The sequence below is a fragment of the Salmo salar genome, chromosome ssa14, assembly GCF_905237065.1.
Source record: "Salmo salar chromosome ssa14, Ssal_v3.1, whole genome shotgun sequence".
NCBI classification, from domain to species: Eukaryota; Metazoa; Chordata; class Actinopteri; order Salmoniformes; family Salmonidae; genus Salmo; species Salmo salar.
In genome coordinates, this window is record NC_059455.1 from 6,929,004 (window position 1) to 6,951,231 (window position 22,228).

Consider the following 22,228-nt stretch of genomic DNA (forward strand, 5'->3'; position numbering starts at 1 on the left):
GCTTGTTGGTGATGCGGAACCCAAGGAACTTGAAACTCTCGACCCGATCCAGCCCCGTTGATGTTAATGGGGGCCTGTTCGGCCAGCCTTTTCCTGTAGTCCATCAGCTGCTTTGTCTTGCTCACATTGAGGGAGAGGTTGTCCTGGCACCATACTGCCAGTTCTCTGACCACCTCCCCATAGGCTGTCTCATTGTTGTCAGTGATCAGACCTATCACTGTTGTATCGTCAGCAAACTTAAATGATGGTGTTGGAGTCATGCCTGGCCGTGCAGTCATGAGTGAACAGGGAGTACAGGAGGGGACTGAGCACACACCGCTGAGGGGTCCCTGTGTTGAGGATCAGCGTGGCAGACGTTATTGCCTACCCTTACCACCTGGTGGCGGCCTGTCAGAATGCCCAGAATCCAGTTGCAGAGGGAGGTGTTTAGTCCCAGGGTCCTTAGCTTAGTGATGAGCTTCGTGGGCACCATGGTGTTGAAAGCTGAGCTGTAGTCAATGAACAGCATTCTCACATAGGTGGTCCTTTTGTCCAGGTGGGAAAGGGCAGTGTGGAGTGTGATTGAGATTGCGTCATCTGTGGACCTGCTGGGATGGTATGCAAATTGGAGTGGGTCTAGGGTATCCAAGAGGAAGCTGTTGATGTGAGCCATGACCATCCTTTCAATGCACTTCATGGCTACCAACGTGAGTGCTACGGGGCGGTAATCATTTAGGCAAGTTACCTTCGCTTCCTTGGGAACAGGGACTATGGTAGTCTGCTTGAAACGTAGGTAATACAAACTCAGTCAGGGAGAGGTTGAAAATGTCAGTGAAGACACTTGCCAGTTGAGCCACTCATTGCTTTGAGTACACATGGTAATCCATCAGGCCCCGCAGCTTTGAAAATGTTGACCCGTTTTAAAGGTCTTGCTCACAACGGCTACCGAGAACCTTATCACATTCATACAGAACAGCTGGTGCTCTCGTGGATGCGTCAGTGTTGCTTGACTCGAAGCAAGCATAAAAAAGTCATTTAGCTTGTCTGGTAGGCTCGCATCACTGTGCAGCTTGCGTGTGGGTTTCTTTTTGTAGTTCGTAATAGTTTTCAAGCCCTGCCACATCCGACGAGCATCAGAGCTGGTGTAGTAGGATTCAATCTTAATCCTGTATTGGTGCTTTGTTCGTCTGAGGGCATAGCGGGATTTCTTATAAGCATCTGGATTAGCGTCCCGCTCCTTGAAAGCGGCAGCTCAAGCCTCTCTCCCTCATATTTATAAATACCGGGTAGAAACTACGATACAGTATTTTGAGAAATGTGGGAATGGTCCGTGGACACTTAAGGAGATGTTTATCTTTCAAAGGGTGTAAGATAGTTGTATGTTTGAGAAATTTGAATTATGACATTTAATTGTTTTCAAATTTGGCGCCCTTGATATTTCACCTGCTGTTGATAGGGTGTACCAGGGGTGGCTTGCGTCCCACGTTCCCAGACAGGTTAAGCCATTTTGCCACAAATTTGGAAGTATGCTTGGGGTCATTGTCCATTTGGAAGACACATTTATGACCAAGCTTTAACTTCCTGACTGATGTCTTGAGATGTTGCTTCAATATATCCACATAATTTTCTTTCCTCATGATGATGCCATCGATTTTGTGAAGTGTACCAGTCCTTCATGCAGCCATGGAACACCTATGTGAGAATGATATTCATTGACTACAGCTCAGCATTCAATACCATAGTCCCCTCCAAGCTAAGAACCCTGGGACTAAATACAAGGGCCCCTCAGGGGTGTGTGCTCAGTCCCCTCCTGTACTCCCTGTTCACTCATGACTGCACGGCCAGGCACGACTCAAACACCATTAAGTTTGCCAATGACAACAGTGGTAGGCCTGATCACCAACAACGAGACAGCCTATAGGGAGGTCAGAGACCTAGCCGTGTGGTGCCAGGACAACAACCTCTCCCTCAAAGTTATCAAGACCAAGGAGATGATTTTGGACTACAGGAAAAGGAGGAACGAGCACACCCCCATTCTCATCGACAGGGATGTAGTGGAGCAGGTTGAGAGCTTCCAGTTCCTTGGTATCCACATCACCAACAAACTGACATGGTCCAAGCACACCAAGACAGTCGTGAAGAGGGCACGAAAGAATCTTCTCCCCCTCATGAGACTGAAAATATTTGGCATGGGTCCTCAGATCCTCAAAAGGTTCTACAGCTGCACCATTGAGAGCATCCTGACTGGTTGCATCACTGCCTGGTATGGCAACTGCTTGGCCTCCGACCGCAAGGCACTACAGAGGGTAGTGCGTACGGCCCAGTACATCACTGGGAACCAAGGTGCCTGCCATCCAGGACCCTCTATACCAGGCGGTGTCAGAGGAAGGCCCTAAACATTGTCAAAGACTCCAGCCACCCTAGTCATAGACTGTGCTCTCTGCTACCGCACGGCAAGCGTTACCAGGACGGCCAAGTCTAGGTCCAAGAGGCTTCTAAACAACTTCTACCCACAAGCCATAAGACTACTGAAAATCTAATCAAATGGATGCCCAGACTAATTGCATTGCCCCCCCCCCTTTTTTTACACTGCTGCTACTCTTATTATCTATGCATAAGTCAATTTAATAACTCTACACACATATATTACCTCAATTAACCAGGGCCCTCGCACATTGACTCTGTACCGGTACCCACCTGTATATAGCCTCGCTATTGTTATTTTACTGCTGCGGCTTAATTATTTGTCCTTCATTTTTTTTTTTGGGGGGGGGGTGGTATTTTTCTAAACTGCATTGTTGGTTAACCACTCTGGGCTGAGGGCAGTATTTTTACGTTCGGATGAAAAGCGTGCCCAGAGTTAACTGTCTGCTACTCAGGCCCAGAAGCTAAGACATGCATATTATTAGTAGATTTGGATAGAAAACACTGAAGTTTCTAAAACTGTTTGAATGATGTCTGAGTATAACAGAACTCATATGGCAGGCAAAAACCTGAGAAAAATTGAAGTGGGAAATCTGAGGTTTGTAGTTTTTGAAGTGATTGCCTATCCAATATACAGTGTAAATTTGGTCAGATTGCACTTCCTTAGGCTTCCACTAGATGTCGACAGTCTTTAGAACATTGTTTCAGGCTTCTATTGTGAAAAGGGAGCGAATAAGAGCTGTTTGAACCAGTGGTCTGGCTGAAATCCTTTAGTTTAGTCACTCGCACGGCCGTGAGCACGAGCGCCATTCCCTTTCATTTCTAAAGACAAAGGAATTGTCCGGTTGGAATATTATTGAAGATTTATGATAAAAAAAACATCCTAAAGATTGATTCTATACATCGTTTGACATGTTTCTACAAACTAATGGAACTTTTTTGACTTTGTCTGGACTTAGTGCCCATGACTTGTGCATTTGGAATAGTGAACTAAATGCGCAAACAAAAAGGAGGTAGTTGGACATAAAGATTAACTTTATCAAACAAAACAAACATTTGTGGAACTGGGATTCCTGGGAGTGCACTCCGATGAAGATCAAAGGTGAGTGAATATTTATAACCCTATTTCTGACTTTTACTGACTCCACAACATGGCGGGTATCTGTATGGCTCGTTTTGGTGGCTGAGCGCTGTACTCAGATTATTGCATGGTGTGCTTTCACCGTAAATCTTTTCTGAAATCTGACGAAGCTGTTGCATTAAGGAGAATTATATCTTTAAGGGTTAAGGGCATTTCACATTAAGGTTGTATTCAGCGCATGTGACAAATCAAATTCTCTCTCTCTCATTTGTGTCTGGAAGAAGCTAGCAAGCTAGCCAATATTAGCTTGGGTGCTTGACTGCCGTTGTGAGGTCAGAAAACGCGGATCAACCCTGAGCGTCCAGTGTGTGCCCTGAACGCGCCAAGAGCGAAACGCTCTGAATTTACGAGCGGACAATGACAGCACAGCTGCCGTCACCAACACTCTGGATAACAGCCTAACCAGCATTGCTAGAGCAAGTAAATGTTCAGTGTGCTGTTCTCTCATTTGTGTCTGGAAGTAGCTAGCAAGTTAGCTTGGGTGCTTGACTGCTGTTGGTACTTTCAGATCAACCCTTAAAGAGATGGGTGGGGGGGGGGTTAAAGCTTAAGAGTGTGAACTATGCTGAATGGGTGTAGACAAAGGAAGGCTCTCCAGTAGTACTCTCAAAATACTCAAAGGCCATTTTCTCAAAAGTGAGTTTACAAGTTTATCAACTTTCAAAGCAGAATTACTTTCCCATTGTTCCTCAACTGTAGTGTATGATATACAATTTTCTATCTCCGAGTCTACTTTTATCCAACGTAAAAAAACAATTTCAAATGCTGCTACATAAGACTGATTGAGCCCGTCTCTCACATACTTCCATAGATTTTTGTTCAACTGGTACCGAGGGACTTTCAGATGAGTCTTGTGAGGCATCCCCAAGCAAAACAACATATTTGAGAGTCACCTTTCCACAGATGGGTCATATTAGTGTGTAGCCCAAACAGCAACTTCTGCCAACAGACAGAAGTTGGCAGATCGGTGTACCAAGATGCTTGTGGGGGTAGAAGAGCAAAACGGAGAACACCATTGTCATCTTTCCAGAGGGATCATAATAGTTTGTAGGCCAAACTATTCAGACACTACAGACGAATGTGCAAAGACCGATTTCCGGGATGTCTCATGGTCTGACAAACACCGCTCCAGCTGTCACCGCAGATGCGGAAGTACGATGTAGGCGCATGCGGTAGATTGAGACACATACTATGCAAAAAACAGATCTCTAGCTGAAACTGACATTTTATTAAGCCAATTAGATTTCCACAGGGGGCACAGACACTGACCTTTAGGGGGTTAATATTTGTACCTACTTTTTAAGTAAATACCTGCAGTCAACTTGTGCAATATGTTATTGCGTTCATTTTACTGGTCACATTATTTTACATTATGAAGATTACCTTCATTCCACAGAACAGTTGAGCCAGTCATCTGTTTGTTGGTAAATAAACCAATGGGAGAAAGTGGGAACAGGTGAGTCTAGCTGTGTACTGACAGGGGTTGCGTTTTATATTTAAAGTTGTTTTTTGCATCAATAGTGTGATAGTGCAACTATAGCTTTCCCAGAAAATACATTAGTACAACATCCATCAGAAAATAGCTAAATTTTCATCAGATGGAAGTGCAACGCTTTTGGCTGGCAGCCACACAAGCAAATTATTTTCCAACGAAAAAGGTATTTTTTTGCAAAAATCATGCATGGCCATCATATTTCTAATGTTTGTCATAGAAATAATGTATCCAGCAACCTTCCCTAATATCATGCTTATAGTTCAACTTCAATTTTACTAGAGAAAAGAGACACTGAGAAAAGTACTGGAGAAAAAAAATCTACACAGAACACTGTCTGCTGATAGAATGCCTGTTCATGAATTCTCATCCAAGTGGAGAACTGCAACTGAAGCACAAAATTAGTCTGATGCTGAGCAGAAACTACAATAAGCATTTTAGATCTGTGTTTACTAAAAGCAATAAGAGATTTATGAGTTCATCTTTTTCCAATGTGAAAAATGTATTCTACGCTAACAAGACCACTAAGTTTAACTTGCTCGTTATCTAAGTAAGTTACTGAATTAATAAAGGTGCGGGGTATCATATTGTGTAAGCTTTCTGCCGTGTTTGAGAAGTCAAAGACCTTTGGATGAGTATTTGTACAGCTGCCACTGCTCTCTTGATTTCCTTGTGTTTTTTTCCCCCTCATTTCTCAACCCATCTGCTCCTCCCCCATCTTCTCCGATCAGTGCAGTGACTTCAGACACAGCGTGTACACATGCTGCTTCAGAGAAGACAAGCATGCGTCAAAACATTCTTGAATTGCAAAAAGTCTCGTTCATATTCGCTTGTAAAATGTCCAAACTCACCAAAAACGTATTATTTGGTTGGATTGAGACATTACGAGTTGGATTGCCCGTCTTTGCAATTTGTTTGTTTGTGCTCCTTTGCATATTTAGCTAGCAACCTCCATGGCAACTTGTGATTACTTGAAATAATTTTGTTACCAGAATGCTAACAGATGCCCAAGTGGTCTTTTTTGCGTTTGTTGGCACCGTAAATGCCAGGATGAGAGAAGGACGGAATGACTATGAAAATCGGTAAACAGCACAACCCCCACCCATTTAACTACACTTATCTACAATGACGACCTACTGGGGAACAGTGGGTTAACTGCCTTGTTCAGGTGCAGAACGACAGATTTTTACCTTCTCAGCTCGGGGATTCGATCCAGCAACCTTTTGGTTACTGGCCCAACGCTCTAACCACTAGGCCCCAACTGAATAGTGTTCCACATACGTCCACCAATGGTCACACTTCTCATAAACATTCTCAGGTGCACAATTTGAAGGGGGCTTAAAGAGAACGGCAAAATCCCAAATAACTGTGCTTTCTTTGACTTTGAAAAAACAACCGACCACAGGCACAGATGTACTCAGATCACCACTTCAATCTCAATTCAAAATTATATTCATAACTAGGATGACAAAACTCCACTGGGCCTTCAAATCTAATCAAATCTCCAAGCCTTTTTTTATATATTGGTAAAGGGCTGACCTCTTGTTCTTTCTAGGGGATATGGTTACAGCTGAATGTGAACGATGGGTAGTATACAGACCAAATGGAGTAGCTCCAATAATTCAATTTCATAATCTGGTCTCCAGAGTAGGCTAAATCTGTGCCGTATCAGACAGGGTTATGACTTCCAAACTGCATCAGACAGACCATAAATATACCACTGACCAGTTCCAAGGGGTGCAGTCTAGGTCACAGATTGCCAATTCAATGAAACAGGACATTAATCTTTGTCAACAACGAACATGGGCTTTTGTTTTGGTAAAGGGTTTTCCAGAGCTAATGCCTATACTAAATGGTTCTATTATTTGACAATTGATGATTGTCACACTTAGAGCCAAATATCCCCAAGAGTAGATGTTCACACCAACAGTAATCAAATTACCATAACAAAAATACCTATAAAAATCCAAGTCTAAGCTAGAGATATGCATTGGCTACGTCTCAGTCCACAGCATCCGGCGATGTGCCACTTCCGCATCTGCGGTGAAAAGTGGCAGAGCTAGAACGGTGTTTGTCAGACCATGAAACATCCCGAAACCTCTAATGCTCGTTGCTGAATGGAAGCAAGTCACTGCAGAAATGTTCCAACATCTAGTGGAAAGCCTTCCCTGAAGTGTGGAGGCTGTCATAGCAGCAAAGAGGGGACCAACGTCATATTAATGCCCATGATTTTGGAATAAGATGTTCAACGAGCAGGTGTCCACATACTTTTGGTCATGAAGTGTAGATCCTAAATGTCTTAACATTCATCAATACCATGCTAACTAGTTATGTCCCAAAAAACTTGCATAAACAGTGAATATTATGGTGACCTCAGTAGCGGGCAGTGCTGTTTAACCTGTTAGGGCTAGGGGGCAGTATTGACACGGCTGGATAAAAAACATACCCGATTTAATCTGGTTACCACTCCTACCCAGTAACTAGAATATGCATATACTTATTACTTATGGATAGAAAACATCCTACATTTTCTAAAACTGTTTGAATGGTGTCTGTGAGTATAACAGAACTCAAATGGCAGGTCAAAACCTGAGAGATTCCTTTACAGGAAGTGGCCTGTCTGACCATTTCTTGAACTTCTTTTCCATCTCTATCATTTACTAAGGATCTCTGCTCTAACGTGACACTTCCCACGTCGTCCATAGGCGCTCAGAGCCCGGGAAAAAACAGAATGTCGTCATTCCAGCCCCAGGCTGAAACACATTATCGCCTTTCTCAAGTGGCCGATCAAGAGACACTAGCTTATGCGCATGACCCCGACCGCCCCCGCCTTTGGGATTTTTTCCTCTGTTTGCCGAAAAGGAGATTCCCTGTCGGAATATTATCGCTTTTCTACGAGAAAAATGTCGTAAAAATTGATTTTAAACAGCGGTTGACATGCTTCGAAGTACGGTAATGGAATATTTAGAATTTTATTGTCACGAATTGCGCCATGCGCGCGACACTTCTTTACTATTTCGGATAGTGTCTGGAACGCACGAACAAAACGCCGCTATTCGGATATAATGATGGATTATTTTGGACCAAACCAACATTTGTTATTGAAGTAGCAGTCCTGGGTGTGCATTCTGACGAAGACAACAAAAGGTAATCAAACTTTTATAATAGTAAATATGATTATGGTGAGTGCTAAACTTGCCGGGTGTCTAAATAGCGAGCCCGTGATGCCTGGGCTATGTACTTAGAATATTGCAAAATGTGCTTTCACCAAAAAGCTATTTTAAAATCGGACATATCGAGTGCTTAGAGGAGGTCTGTATCTATAATTCTTAAAATAATTATGCTTTTTGTGAACGTTTATCGTGAGTAATTTAGTAAAATGTTAGCGAATTCCCCGGAAGTTTGCGGGGGGTATGCTAGTTCTGAACGTCACATGCTAATGTAAAAAGCTGGTTTTTGATATAAATATGAACTTGATTGAACAAAACATGCATGTATTGTATAACATAATGTCCTAGGGTTGTCATCTGATGAAGATCATCAAAGGTTAGTGCTGCATTTAGCTGTGTTTTGAGTTTGTGACATATGCTTGTTTGGAAAATGGCTGTGTGATTATTTTTGGCTATGTACTCGCCTAACATAATCTAATGTTTTGCTTTCGCTGTAAAGCCTTTTTGAAATCGGACAATGTGATGAGATTAACGAGAGTCTTGTCTTTCAAATGGTGTAAAATAGTCATATGTTTGAAAAATTGAAATTATTGCATTTGAGGTTTTGTATTTCACGCCACGCTCTTCCACTGGCTGTTGAATAGAGTGGGACACTGACGTCCCACTAGCCCAGAGAGGTTAAGTCAAATATTCACCTAAGTTACAATAGGTCTAAATTACAGGCTACTTTGTGATCAAGCTACTTCACCGACATGAGTTGATCAAACTACTTTTTTTGCTGTCAAACAAGGCCCCTTCATCCACCAGTCACTGCACTACAGGTATCAAGCCAGTGAAAACAAATGCTCATGTGCTGGTCTCGTGCTGCTGGTTTCCCAGGTTCCTGTCTTGTTTGCTGTTCAACCCTCTGGGGACAAGACTATGGTTAAAGACCAACCTTAAACAAAGTACTGTATTGATAGCCAATAAAAATGGGACCATTGTGGAAGATAGTCGTTTCACAGTACAAGCCTGTTCTCCTGAGTTAGATTTTATCTTAGGCAGGAGCTTTTAATAAACACGCAGTTACTGCCATCCATATCAAAAGAGGTAAGAACAGCCTTATCATATCTACTTTTGAAGGCTGTACGCTACAGAAAGTTACTGTTACATTATCAAAAAAAATAGACTGCACCCATTAGGACTCTTGATGTTATGAAGTTGAGCCCTTAAGAGTCCTAGGAGACAGATTACAGCCTATTAAAGTCACTCGTTGTGCAAGTGGTTCTCAGCTCAACTAACCTAGTTACGCTGTACATTACCATGTATAACTTCATGATGAATGCAAACAGTAAGGCCTTTATAAATGGTTGTGGGGCATGATTCACAGCAGGCCATGTGCAGAACAATGTCAACTGCCAAACCAAATTGTACTGATTGTTAAATGCTTATTACCATCACACATTATGGAGGTCGTATTTGAGACAAAGTAGGCCTGTCTAAATCAGTGGATGTTAAATAGGGTACAAGCCTAAAAGGAGACCTTTAGTTCAAATTAATGGAAAACACTGGGCACCGAGGCTGCAGTCTTAGTTGACTATTTCTCCGCTTTTGTCTATTCTTGACCCTCTTTCTCCTCTCTGCAATCCACTCTTTCTGTTCTTGGTCTACCCTCTGTCATCCAGTGAAAATGCGGTAAATCAGCAGCAGGGGGATTAGGATTTGGGGTAATCACCATGTCAACAGACGGATTACATTTTGTCTGGCCCTCTGCATACATATCTTGGATAGGAGGGGGGGGGGGGGCAGATTGCAAACTGTGGCACCAATCTATTTTTCATAAGCAACATTCAGAAATGGTGGAGTGTCAGTGTGCATGCATGCGTATGAGAAAAGCAAATGCTGGAATGAAAAGGAATAGGTGTGCGTGTGTACACAGTGCATTTGGAGTATTCAGACCCCTTGAATTCTTCCACTGTTACAATACAGCCTTATTCTAAAATGGATTCAATTGTTTTTTTTTACTCAATCTACACACAAGCCCATAATGACCAAGCAAAAAGTTGACATTTAAAATTAAATAAAATACAAAAAAACATAATTTACATAAGTACTCAGACCCTTCACGCAGTACATTGTTGAATCACCTTTTGGCAGTAAAGCCTTGAGTCTTAGGTATTACGCTATAAGTGTGGCACACATACTTTGAGACTTTCTCCCCTTCTCTGCAGATCCTCTCAGGCTCTGTCAGTTGGATGGGGAGCATCGCTGCACAGCTATTTTCAGGTCTCTTCAGAGATGTTCGATCACGTTCAAGTCCAGGCTATGGCCTGGCCACTCAAGGACATTTAGAGAATTGCCCCGAAGCCACTCCTGCGATGTCTTGGCTGTGTGCTTCGGGTCATTGTCCTGTTGGAAGATGAACCTTCGCCCCAGTCGGAGGTCCTGAGCACTCTGGAGCAGGTTTTCGTCAAGGATCTCTGTACTTTGCTCTGTTCATCTTTCCCACAATCCTGACTAGTCTCCCTGCCACTGAAAAACATCCACACAGCATGATGCTGCCACCACACTTCCCCGTAGTGATGGTGCCAGGTTTCCTCCAGACGTGATGCTTGGCATTCAGGCCAATCTCGGTTTCATCAAACCAGAGAATCTCATTTCTCATGGCCTTGCAGCAAACTCCAAGTGGGCTGTCATGTGCCTTTCACTGAGTGTTTTCCGTCTGGCCACTGATTGGTGGAGTGCTACACAGATGGTTGTCCTTCAGGAAGGTTCTCCCATCTCCACAGAGTAACTCTGTCAGAGTGACCATCAAGTTCTTGGTCACCTCCCTGACCAAGGCCCTTCTCCCCCGATTGCAGTTTGGCCGAGCGGCCAGCTCTAGGAAGAGACTTGGTGGTTCCAAGCTACTTCCATGTAAGAATTATGGAGGCCACTGTGTTCGTGGGGACCTTCAATTCTGCAGACATTTTGGTACCCTTCCCCCGATCTGTGCTTCAACACAATCCTGTCCTCTGAGCTCTACAGACAATTCCTTTGACCTGACATGCACTGTCAACTGTGGGACCTTATATAGACAGGTGTGTGCCTTTACAAATCATGTCCAATCAATTGAATTTCCCACAAGTGGACTCCAATCAAGTTGTAGAAACATCAAGGATGACAAATGGAAACACGATGCACCCAAGCTCAATTTCAAAAGAGTCTGAATATTTATGTAAATAAGATATCTGTTTTTAATAATACATTTGCTAAAAGTGCACGCAAGTCAGATAGGTTCATGTATTGTGTTTTAGCATGTCCTGTCTGGCAAGCTCGGTCTGCTTTCTTGCCCAACCCATCAGAGCATCAGAGGCATTGAGATGGCATGTAGATAAAGAAAGTGGTCATTAACATGTCTATTCCTGAAGGGTACCATGGGGGGGTTACAAATCAGGATATGTCATCTTTGGGCAGCCATGTTCTATTGTATCCAGTACAAACTAGGCTGTAATTCAAGTTACATGGCCTATATTGGGCAATAGCTAAGACAGTACCTTAGAACAGGGGTTCCCAAACTTTCACTCAGGCCCCCTTTCCAGCACTGGGGATGCCCCCCCCACGTGCACCAGGTCTATTTCTATGGGCACAAGCACTGTTCACACCCCTCTTGCAGAGAATTTCACAGGTTTAAAGCACAGTCATAGGATGCCAGCTTTCCAACAAATGAGTTCTTCACATTTCTGCCCTGCTAGAGCTGCCATGGTCAACTGTGTTGTTATTGTGAAGTGGAACGTCTAGGAGCAACAACGACACAGCTGCGAAGTGGTAGGCCACACAAGCTCACAGAATGGGACCGCCAAATGCTGAAGCACGTAAAAAAATGAAAACGTAGTTCTGTCCTCGGTTGCGACACTCACTACAGAGTTCCAAACTGCCTCTGGAAGCAAAGTCAGCACAATAATAACTGTTGGTCATCATGAAAGGGTTTCCATGGCCGAGCAGCCAAGCTCAAGATGACCATGCGCAATGCCAAGCGCCGGTTGGAGTGGTGCAAAGCTCGCTGCCATTGGCCTAGAAAAGTGGAAACGTGTTCTCTGGAGTGATGAATCCCGCTTCACCATCTGGCAGTCCAAAGGACAAATATGGGTTTGGCAGATGCAAGGAGAACTCTACCTGCCCAAATGCTTAGGGCCAACTGTAAAGTTTGGTGGAGGAGGACTGTTGGTCTGGGGCTGTTTTTCATGGTTCAGGCCCCTTAGTTCCAGTGAAAAGAAATCTTAACCTGTTATGGCTAGGGGGCAGTATTTTCACGGCTGGATAAAAAAACGTACCCGATTTAATCTGGTTACCACTCCTACCCAGTAACTAGAATATGCATATACTTATTACATATGGATAGAAAACACCCTAAAGTTTCTAAAACTGTTTGAATGGTGTCTGTGAGTATAACAGAACTCATTTGGCAGGCAAAAACCTGACAAGGTTTCAGGCAGGAAGTGGCCTGTCTGACAAGGTGTCGTTCTTCTTGTCTCTGTTTATTGAAGAGTGAGGATCTTAGCTGTCCCGTGACACTTCCTACGGCTGCCATAGGGTCTCAGAAGGCGGTAAAAAGCTGAATCGTGGCTTTGCAGGCTCTGGCTGAAAAAAAGTAGCGCGTTTGGGTAGTGGCTGGTTACAGTACTGTGAGACTCAGGCTCGTGCCCGCGTCGACCGAAAGCTTTGTTTACTTTCCTCTGTTTAGCTAAAAGGAGATTCCCGGTCGGAATATTATCGCTTTTTTACGAGAAAAATGGCATAAAAATGGATTTTAAACAGCGGTTGACATGCTTCGGTAATGGAATATTTAGTTTTTTTTTGTCACGAATTGCGCCATGCGTACGACCCTGATTTACCATTTCAGATAGTGTCTGGGATGCACGAACAAAACGCCGCTATTCGGATATAACGATGGATTATTTTGGACCAAACCAACATTTGTTATTGAAGTAGCAGTCCTGGGAGTGCATTCTGACGAAGACAACAAAAGGTAATCAAACTTTTATAATAGTAAACCTGATATTGGTGAGTGCTAAACTTGCCGGGTGTCTAAATAGCTAGCCCGTGATGCCTGGGCTATGTACTTAGAATATTGCAAAATGTGCTTTCACCAAAAAGCTATTTTAAAATCGGACATATCGGTGCATAGAGGAGTTCTGTATCTATAATTCTTTAAATAATTGTTCTGCTTTTTGTGAACGTTTATCGTGAGTAATTTAGTAAATTCTTAGTGAATTCGCCGGAAGTTTGCGGGGGGTATGCTAGTTCTGAACGTCACATGCTAATGTAAAAAGCTGGTTTTTGATATAAATATGAACTTGATTGAACAAAACATGCATGTATTGTATAACAATGTCCTAGGGTTGTCATCTGATGAAGATCATCAAAGGTTAGTGCTGCATTTAGCTGTCTTCTGGGTTTTTGTGACATTATATGCTAGCTTGAAAAATGGGTGTCTGATTATTTCTGGCTTGGTACTCTGCTGACATAATCTAATGTTTTGCTTTCGTTGTAAAGCCTTTTTGAAATCGGACAGTGTGGTTAGATAAAGGAGAGTCTTATCTTTAAAATGCTGTGAAATAGTCATATGTTTGAAAAATTGAAGTTTTTGTATTTTTGAGGAATTTGTAATTCGCGCCACGCCTATCATTGGATATTGGAGCAGGTGTTCCGCTAGCGGAACGTCTAGATGTAAGATGACATTCTAGATGATTCTGTGCTTCCAACTTTGTGACAGGCCCTTTTCCTGTTTCAGCATGACAATGCCCCCGTGCACAACGCGAGGTCCATACATTAATGCTTTGTCAAGATCAGTGTGGAAGAACTTGACCGGGCTGCACAGAGCTGTGACCTCAATTGAAACACAGATGCGAGCCAGGACAGATGCGAGCCAGGCCTAATCACCCAACATCCATAATGCTTGTCGCTAAATAAAAGCAAGACCCCGCAGCAATGTACTACATCTAGTGGAAAGCATTCCCAGAAGAGTGGAGGCTGTTAAAGCAGCAAAGGGGGTACCAATTACATATTAACGCCCATTTTGAAAGAGATTAGATGAGCAGGCGTCCACATGCTTTTGGACACGCAGTGTATTTTCTTTAACCTGTTGGGGGTAGAGGGCAGTATTGACACGGCCGGATAAAAAACGTACCCGATTTAATCTGGTTACTACTCCTGCCCAGTAACTAGAATATGCATATAATTATTGGCTTTGGATAGAAAACACCCTAAAGTTTCTAAAACTGTTTGAATGGTGTCTGTGAGTATAGCAGAACTCATATGGCAGGCAAAAACCTGAGAAGATTCCAAACAGGAAGTGCCCTCTCTGACAAGATCTTGTTCTTCTTGTCTCTGTTTATTGAAGACCGAGGATCTTTGCTGTAACGTGACACTTCCTACGGCTCCCATAGGCTCTCAGAGCCCGGGAAAAAGCTGAATGATATCAAGGCAGCCCCAGGCTTAAACACATTTGCGCTTTTGGCAAGTGGCCGATCAGAGGACAATGGGCTTAGGCGCGTGCACGAGTAGACCCCATGCTTTATTTTCTTTCGTCTTTTTACCTAAACGCAGATTCCCGGTCGGAATATTATCGCTTTTTTAACGAGAAAAATGGCATACAAATTTATTTTAAACAGCGGTTGACATGCTTCGAAGTACGGTAATGGAATATTTAGATATTTTTTGTCACGAAATGCGCCGTGCTCGTCACCCTTCTTTACCATTCGGATAGTGTCTTGAACGCACGAACAAAACGCCGCTGTTTGGATATAACAATGGATTATTTTGAACCAAACCAACAATTGTTATTGAAGTAGAAGTCCTGGGAGTGCATTCTGATGAAGAACACCAAAGGTAATCAAACTTTTCTAATAGTAAATCGGAGTTTGGTGAAGGCTAAACTTGCTGGGTGTCTAAATAGCTAGCCCTGTGATGCCGGGCTATCTACTGAGAATATTGCAAAATGTGCTTTCACCGAAAAGCTATTTTAAAATCGGACATATCGAGTGCATAGAGGAGTTCTGTATCTATAATTCTTAAAATAATTGTTATGCTTTGTGAACGTTTATCGTGAGTAATTTAGTAAATTCACCGGAAGTTTGCGGGGGGTATGCTAGTTCTGAACGTCACATGCTAATGTAAAAAGCTGGTTTTTGATATAAATATGAACTTGATTGAACAAAACATGCATGTATTGTATAACATAATGTCCTAGGGTTGTCATCTGATGAAGATCAAAGGTTAGTGCTGCATTTACCTATCTTATGGGTTTTTGTGACATTATATGCGAGATTGAAAAATGGGTGTCTGATTATTTCTGGCTGGGTACTCTGCTGACATAATCTAATGTTTTGCTTTCGTTGTAAAGCCTTTTGAAATCGGACAGTGTGGTTAACTTCTCTAGGGCCAGTGGGACGAAATTGTCCCACCTACGTAACAGCCAGTGGAATCCTGTGGCGCGTTATTCAAATACCTTAGAAATGCTATTACTTCAATTTCTCAAACATATGACTATTTTACACCATTTTAAAGACAAGACTCACGTTAATCTAACCACACTGTCCGTTTTCAATTTTTTTTAACTAGGCAAGTCAGTTGAGAACACATTCTTATTTCAATGACGGCCTAGGAACGGTGGGTTAACTGCGTTGTTCAGGGGTCAGCTTGGGGATTCAATCTTGTAACCTTACGGTTAACAAGTCCAACGCTCTAACCACCTGCTTTACATTGCACTCCACGAGGAGCCTGCCTGTTACGCGAATGCAGTAAGAAGCCAAGGTAAGTTGCTAGCTAGCATTAACCTGTTAGGGCTAGGGGGCAGCATTTGCACGTCTGGATAAAAAAAATGTACCCGATTTAATCTGGTTACTAATCCTACCCAGTAACTAGAATATGCATATACTTATTATATATGGATAGAAAACACTCTAAAGTTTCTAAAACTGTTTGAATGGTGTCTGTGAGTATAACAGAACTCATTTGGCAGGCAAAACCCTGAGACATTTTCTGACAGGAAATGGATACCTGATGTGTTGTATTACCTTTAAACCTATCCCATTGAAAAACACAGGGGCTGAGGAATATTTTGGCACTTCCTATTGCTTCCACTAGATGTCACCAGCCTTTACAAAGTGTTTTGAGTCTTCTGGAGGGAGATCTGACCGAACAAGAGCCATGGAACGATGATGTCCCATTAGACACCTGGCGCGCGAGTTCATGTTGGGTCCCCTCGTTCCAATACGTTATAAAAGAGTATGCATTCGTCCACCTTGAATATTATTCATGTTCTGGTTAAAAAAGGCCCTAATGATTTATGCTATACAACGTTTGACATGTTTGAACGAACGTAAATATATTTTTTCCCCTCATTCATGACGAGAAGTCCGGCTGGCTTAGATCATGTGCTAACAAGACGGAGATTTTTGGACATAAATGATGAGCTTTTTTGAACAAAACTACATTCGTTATGGACCTGTGATACCTGGAAGTGACATCTGATGAAGAGAATCAAAGGTAATGGATTATTTACATAGTATTTTCGATTTTAGATCTCCCCAACATGACGTCTAGTCTGTATCGCAACGCGTATTTTTCTGGGCGCAGTGCTCAGATCATTGCAAAGTGTGATTTCCCAGTAAGGTTATTTTTAAATCTGGCAAGTTGATTGCGTTCAAGAGATGTAAATCTATAATTCTTTAAATGACAATATAATATTTTACCAATGTTTTCTAATTTTAATTATTTAATTTGTGACGCTGACTTGACTGCCGGTTATTGGAGGGAAACGATTTCCTCAACATCAATGCCATAGTAAAACGCTGTTTTTGGATATAAATATGAACTTGAGAACTAAAAATGCATGCATTGTCTAACATAATGTCCTAGGAGTGTCATCTGATGGAGATTGTAAAAGGTTAGTGCATCATTTTAGCTGGTTTTATGGTTTTGGTGACCCTGTCTTTGACTTGACAAAACATTACACACAACTCTTGTAAATGTACTGTCCTAACATACTCTAAATTTATGCTTTCGCCGTAAAACCTTTTTGAAATCGTAAAACGTGGTTAGATTAAGGAGATGTTTATCTTTCAAAGGGTGTAAAATAGTTGTATGTTTGAAAAATTTGAATTTTGACATTTATTTGGATTCAAATTTGCCGCTCTTGAAATGCACCTGCTGTTGATGGAGTGCACCACGAGTGGCACGCTAGCGTCCCACCTAGCCCATAGAGGTTAAACTTATCTTATAAAAAACAATTATAGTCACTAGTTAACTACACATGGTTGATGATATGACTAGTTTATCTAGCCTGTCCTGCGTTGCATATAATCGATGCGGTGCGCATTCGCAAAAAAAGGACTGTAGTTGCTCCAACTTGTACCTAACCATAAACATCAATATCTTTCTTAAAATCAATACACAAGTATATATTTTTAAACCTGCATATTTAGTTAATATTGCATGCTAACATGAATTTCTTTTAACTATGGAAAATGTGTCACCTCTGCAACAGAGTCAGGGTATATGCAGCAGTTTGGGCCGCCTGGCTCATTGCGAACTGTGTGAATACTATTTCTTCCTAACAAAGACTGCCAACTTCGCCAAACGGGTGATGATTTAACAAAAGCACATTTGCGAAAAAAAACAATAGTTGCACGACTGTACCCAACCATAAACATCAATGCCTTTCTTAAAATCAATACACAGAAGTATACATTTTTAAATCTGCATTTTTAGCTAAAAGAAATCCAGCTTAGCAGGCAATATTAACAAGGTGAAATTGTGTCTCTTCTCTTCCGTTCATTGCACGCAGAGTCAGGATATATGCAACAGTTTGGGCCGCCTGGCTCGTTGCGAACTAATTTACCAGAATTGTACGTAATTATGACATAACATTGAAGGTTGTGCAATGTAACAGGAATATTTAGACTTATGGATGCCACCCGTTAGATAAAATAGGAAACGGTTCCGTATTTCACTGAAAGAATAAACGTGATAGTTTCCGGATTCGACCATATTAATGACCTAAGGCTCGTGTTCCTGTGTGTTATTATGTTATAATTAAGTCTATGATTTGATAGAGCAGTCTGACTGAGCGATGGTCGGCACCAGCAGGCTCGTAAGCATTCATTCAAACAGCACTTTCGTGCGTTTTGCCAGCAGCTCGTCGCAATGCATTGCGCTGTTTAGGACTTCAAGCCTATCAACTCCCAAGATTAGGCTGGTGTAACCGATATGAAATGGCTAGCTAGTTAGCCGAGTGCGCGCTAATAGCGTTTCAAACGTCACTCGCTCTGAGACTTGGAGTAGTTGTTGTTGTTCCCCTTGCTCTGCATGGGTAACGCTGCTTCGAGGGTGGCTGTTGTCGATGTGTTCCTGGTTTGAGCCCAGGTAGGAGCGAGGAGAGGGACGGAAGCTATACTGTTACACTGGCAATACTAAAGTGCCTATAAGAACATCCAATAGCCAAAGGTATATGAAATACAAAATCGTATAGAGAGAAATAGTCCTATAATTCCTATAATAACTACAACCTAAAACTTCTTACCTGGGAATATTGAAGACTCATGTTAAAAGGAACCACCAGCTTTCATATGTTCTCATGTTCTGAGCAAGGAACTTAAACGTTAGCTTTCTTACATGGCACATAATGCACTTTTACTTTCTTCTCCAACACTTTGTTTTTGCATTATTTAAACCAAATTGAACATGTTTCATTATTTATTTGAGGCTAAATTGATTTTATTGATGTATTATATTAAGTTAAAATAAGTGTTCATTCAGTATTGTTGTAATTGTCATTATTACAAATAAATAAATAAATTAAAACAAAAAAATTAAACCGTACGATTAATCAGTATCGGCTTTTTTTGGTCCTCCAATAATCGGTATCGGTGTTGAAAAATCATAATCGGTCGATCTCTAGTTGGGATAATGGTTCATTGTTTAGCTAGCTAGCTACGTCTTAACAAAAGACTTGTCTGAGTGTGCCAGAGCACAGAATAACTGATGAATTTACGAACACCCGTTGAATATGGCCTGTGTCAGTAAACGTTGGCAAAAAAGTGTAATTAAATTGTTGCCAGCAGCACAGTTAGTCACCAACGCACTGGATAACATGAAACCAACCTAACCAGTTCTGCTAAGGTGAGTAAAATGGTCAGAGTGGGGTGTTCTCTAATTATGGTGTCTGGAAGTAGCTAGCAAGCTTGCCAATGTTAGCCAGTTCGCTTGGGTGCTTGACTGGCATTGTGAGGTCAGAACGTTCAGATCGACCCTAACTCCTCGGCCAGAGTGTTAAATGCATGCTCTGAATTTATGAACGGACAATCTGACAGCACAGTTGCAGTCACTAACGCTCTGGATAACATGAACACAGCCTAACCAGCTCTGCAAGGGCGAGTAATGTTCAATGTGCTGTTCTTGCTCACATAGATGTCTGGAAGTAGCTAACAAGTTAGAACGCTCAAAGCAACCTTACAACGGATGGGTGGGGCTTAATGGACAAAAAGATCTTGCTTTTCTTTCAAAAACAAGGACATTTCTAAGTGACCCCAAACTTTTGAACAGTAGTCTGTGTACATTTATTAAGTAACTCAAGCGGTGAGGTCAGCATGTTACTTTGAATTTTGTGTAACGTCAGTAGTCTTGTCAAGGAAGCATCGTGCAAAATATATTGGCACCCTCCACTTACCAAGACCATTGTCAAATAAGGCACGCAGTCACCTGCTTTTAAAGTAAACCTTGAGGTGGTACCACCCAGCACATTTAGAAGGGTGTTATTTCATACCAAACCCCTCCCTTGAGATGACGTAGCGGCACGGTGCCTCTACATCACAATGGTAGAGTTTAATCGCTACAGGCAAAAAGAGATAGATTTACTACTAAAAGACGAAACATCACTTTTGCAACGAACTGTCAAAATTAAGAGCAGAATTGCATTTCAAAAAATCCTTTCTCCCAATGAAGTTTCTTTGTGAGAATTGCCAGAACAAACTGCAATACCCCCCAAAAATGCCGCTCCTGCTGGCATGGAAACAAGGTTAACAATAGATTACCCAATATCTCAAAAGCAAGATGAATAAGGGTGAGAATTACATCTGTACACTTACCTATGAGTGCCTGGAAAAGGTTACTCTGGAAGATGTCGATGACCCTCTGGATGGAGAGTCTCAGTTGCCAGTCCTCAGCGTGGTTAAGTTTAGTGCGATATTCCTCCAAGAGTGACAGGGCTCGCTGTGCATCTGGACAATCAGAATGTGTTAGATAAAACGTAAATCCCCTGGCCAAAACGCTAGCAATTTACCATTCAAAAGAATAACCACATCTTGACTCAAGAAGTGAAGTGTCAGTAAGTCGGCCTTTCAAATTGTAACCATATCGCTCCAGAATATGCTGTAAAGTGTTACAATTGAAGGGTTACAACTATGAATTGGCTGCATGGACTTGAGAAGTTTAATAGTTACATTTTGGAGCCAATATCGTTTTACGCAACTACATTTGATTGTGATCCTGGCTACAATTGTTTCAATTAGAAGAGACGTTACACGAACACGTAGCTAGTTGAGCAATGTAACAGAGTCAATCATTATGCTACCTTATGGAAAAGTAAGGCAAGCTTGGGAAACGGTATAACTACAGTACATATCTAATGTCAGCTGGCTAGTGAACTAAGTTACAGTATTTTGCGAGCTAAGTGCCCTACAAGCAACTTGGTTCTTTTTGTGGCTTCTTTCCCGTCAGAACTTCTGAGGGATACTAGGAAGTTAGTTAGGTCCTGTCAATATATTTAGCAAGAAACTATTTCATAATGGTTATTTCCAGTTACTACCTACCTAATAACAGCTAGTTTATATTGGTAAGTATGCATAACTGACAGTTTGCTAGCAAGCCTAGCTAGCTACAATTAGATTAAAGCCGCTTACCTTTCTTTCGTACTGGCATGATTAGGCAGTCTCGAGACAATATGTAGCTTGCTAGCCAGCTAGCTCTTTCACCAGTCGCGCGCAGATAAATGTTTTCAGGGAACACGCAATATAATATAACACTTTCACTCTCCTGGTATCCAAGGGGCATGAAAATCTCTACACTGAAACCACAAGTTCAGCTTTAATTTTGCCCACGAACTGTCAAGGAAAAGATGTGACTGTGATACAAAATGAGAAACGACAGTAACATTACAGAGTCGGCGTTCGGTTACAAACTAAAAACGCAACCAGCTAGCTGACAGCTGCACATCTTTGAACCTGACAGCGGCAAAGAGGTGACGACACCACATATGCAATGGTTGGTATTTTTCTAACTAGGTCCGAATGCCCGTTAAAATCCATACAAAGTAGAGAAACGCGTGTCCCAATCGGCTAAAACCAGTCAATCCGTGCATGCATTGGTGTCCAACGTAGCTTGCAAGCAGTGCGGGCTTTGAAATAACTCAAACTCTAAATCCAGTTCAGTGGCACATGTAAACTCAGGCCGTGCCTCCACGACTTATTCACTCTGTTTCGCAAACTTATCCTTCGTACATTTTCTCGGCAAATACATTTGTATTCCTTCGACTCAAACTTCTTCTGGTATCCCTCCTTTTCTTCCTGTGACAGAAAATTCCAAACTTTCTTCCAAAATGGCGTCTCGGGGTTGGAAGTAGCGTATATCACGTGATTTCAAACCCTGCAGTTAACTGCTCATGTAACTCAAGGAAGGAGTTGAAAGGTGAGACTTGATATTTTCTTGAGCCAGGGGTTTTCAAACTTTTCTTGCCCAGGGACCCCCATCATATGTTAGCAACATTTTTGTTCGTATTATCAGTTGAATGATAATGGCAAGTAGAAGCAATCAACATTTTAGGGATAGACCCCTTTTTTTCAATTTTCGCCTAAATCACATGCCCAAATCTGACTGCCTGTAGCTCATGCCCTGAAGCAAGGATATGCATATTCTTGGTACCATTTGAAAGGAAATACTTTGAAGTTTGTGGAAATGTGGAGAATATTGAATGTAGGAGAATATAGCACAATAGATCTGGTAGAA

The 22,228-nt window shown here is 42.0% G+C and overlaps 1 protein-coding gene across 34 annotated transcripts in view; it reads right to left on the minus strand.

The window, feature by feature from the left end:
- LOC106568684 (disks large homolog 1) overlaps positions 1–21,842 on the minus strand; it is a 347,451-nt gene extending 325,609 nt beyond the window's left edge. For 14 of the 34 annotated variants that reach the window (XM_014139226.2, XM_014139225.2, XM_014139219.2 and 11 more), the window contains exons 1-2: positions 21,127–21,842; positions 20,314–20,445 (exon numbers count right to left, since the gene is read on the minus strand). In XM_014139226.2, coding sequence (XP_013994701.2) covers positions 20,314–20,445; positions 21,127–21,277 — 283 coding nt within the window. In that variant the 5' untranslated portion in view covers positions 21,278–21,842. The remainder of the gene's footprint in view (positions 1–20,313; positions 20,446–21,126) is intronic. The other 20 variants (XM_045693828.1, XM_045693825.1, XM_045693826.1 and 17 more) reach the window with 3 other exon arrangements.
- Positions 21,843–22,228: the final 386 nt, after the last annotated feature.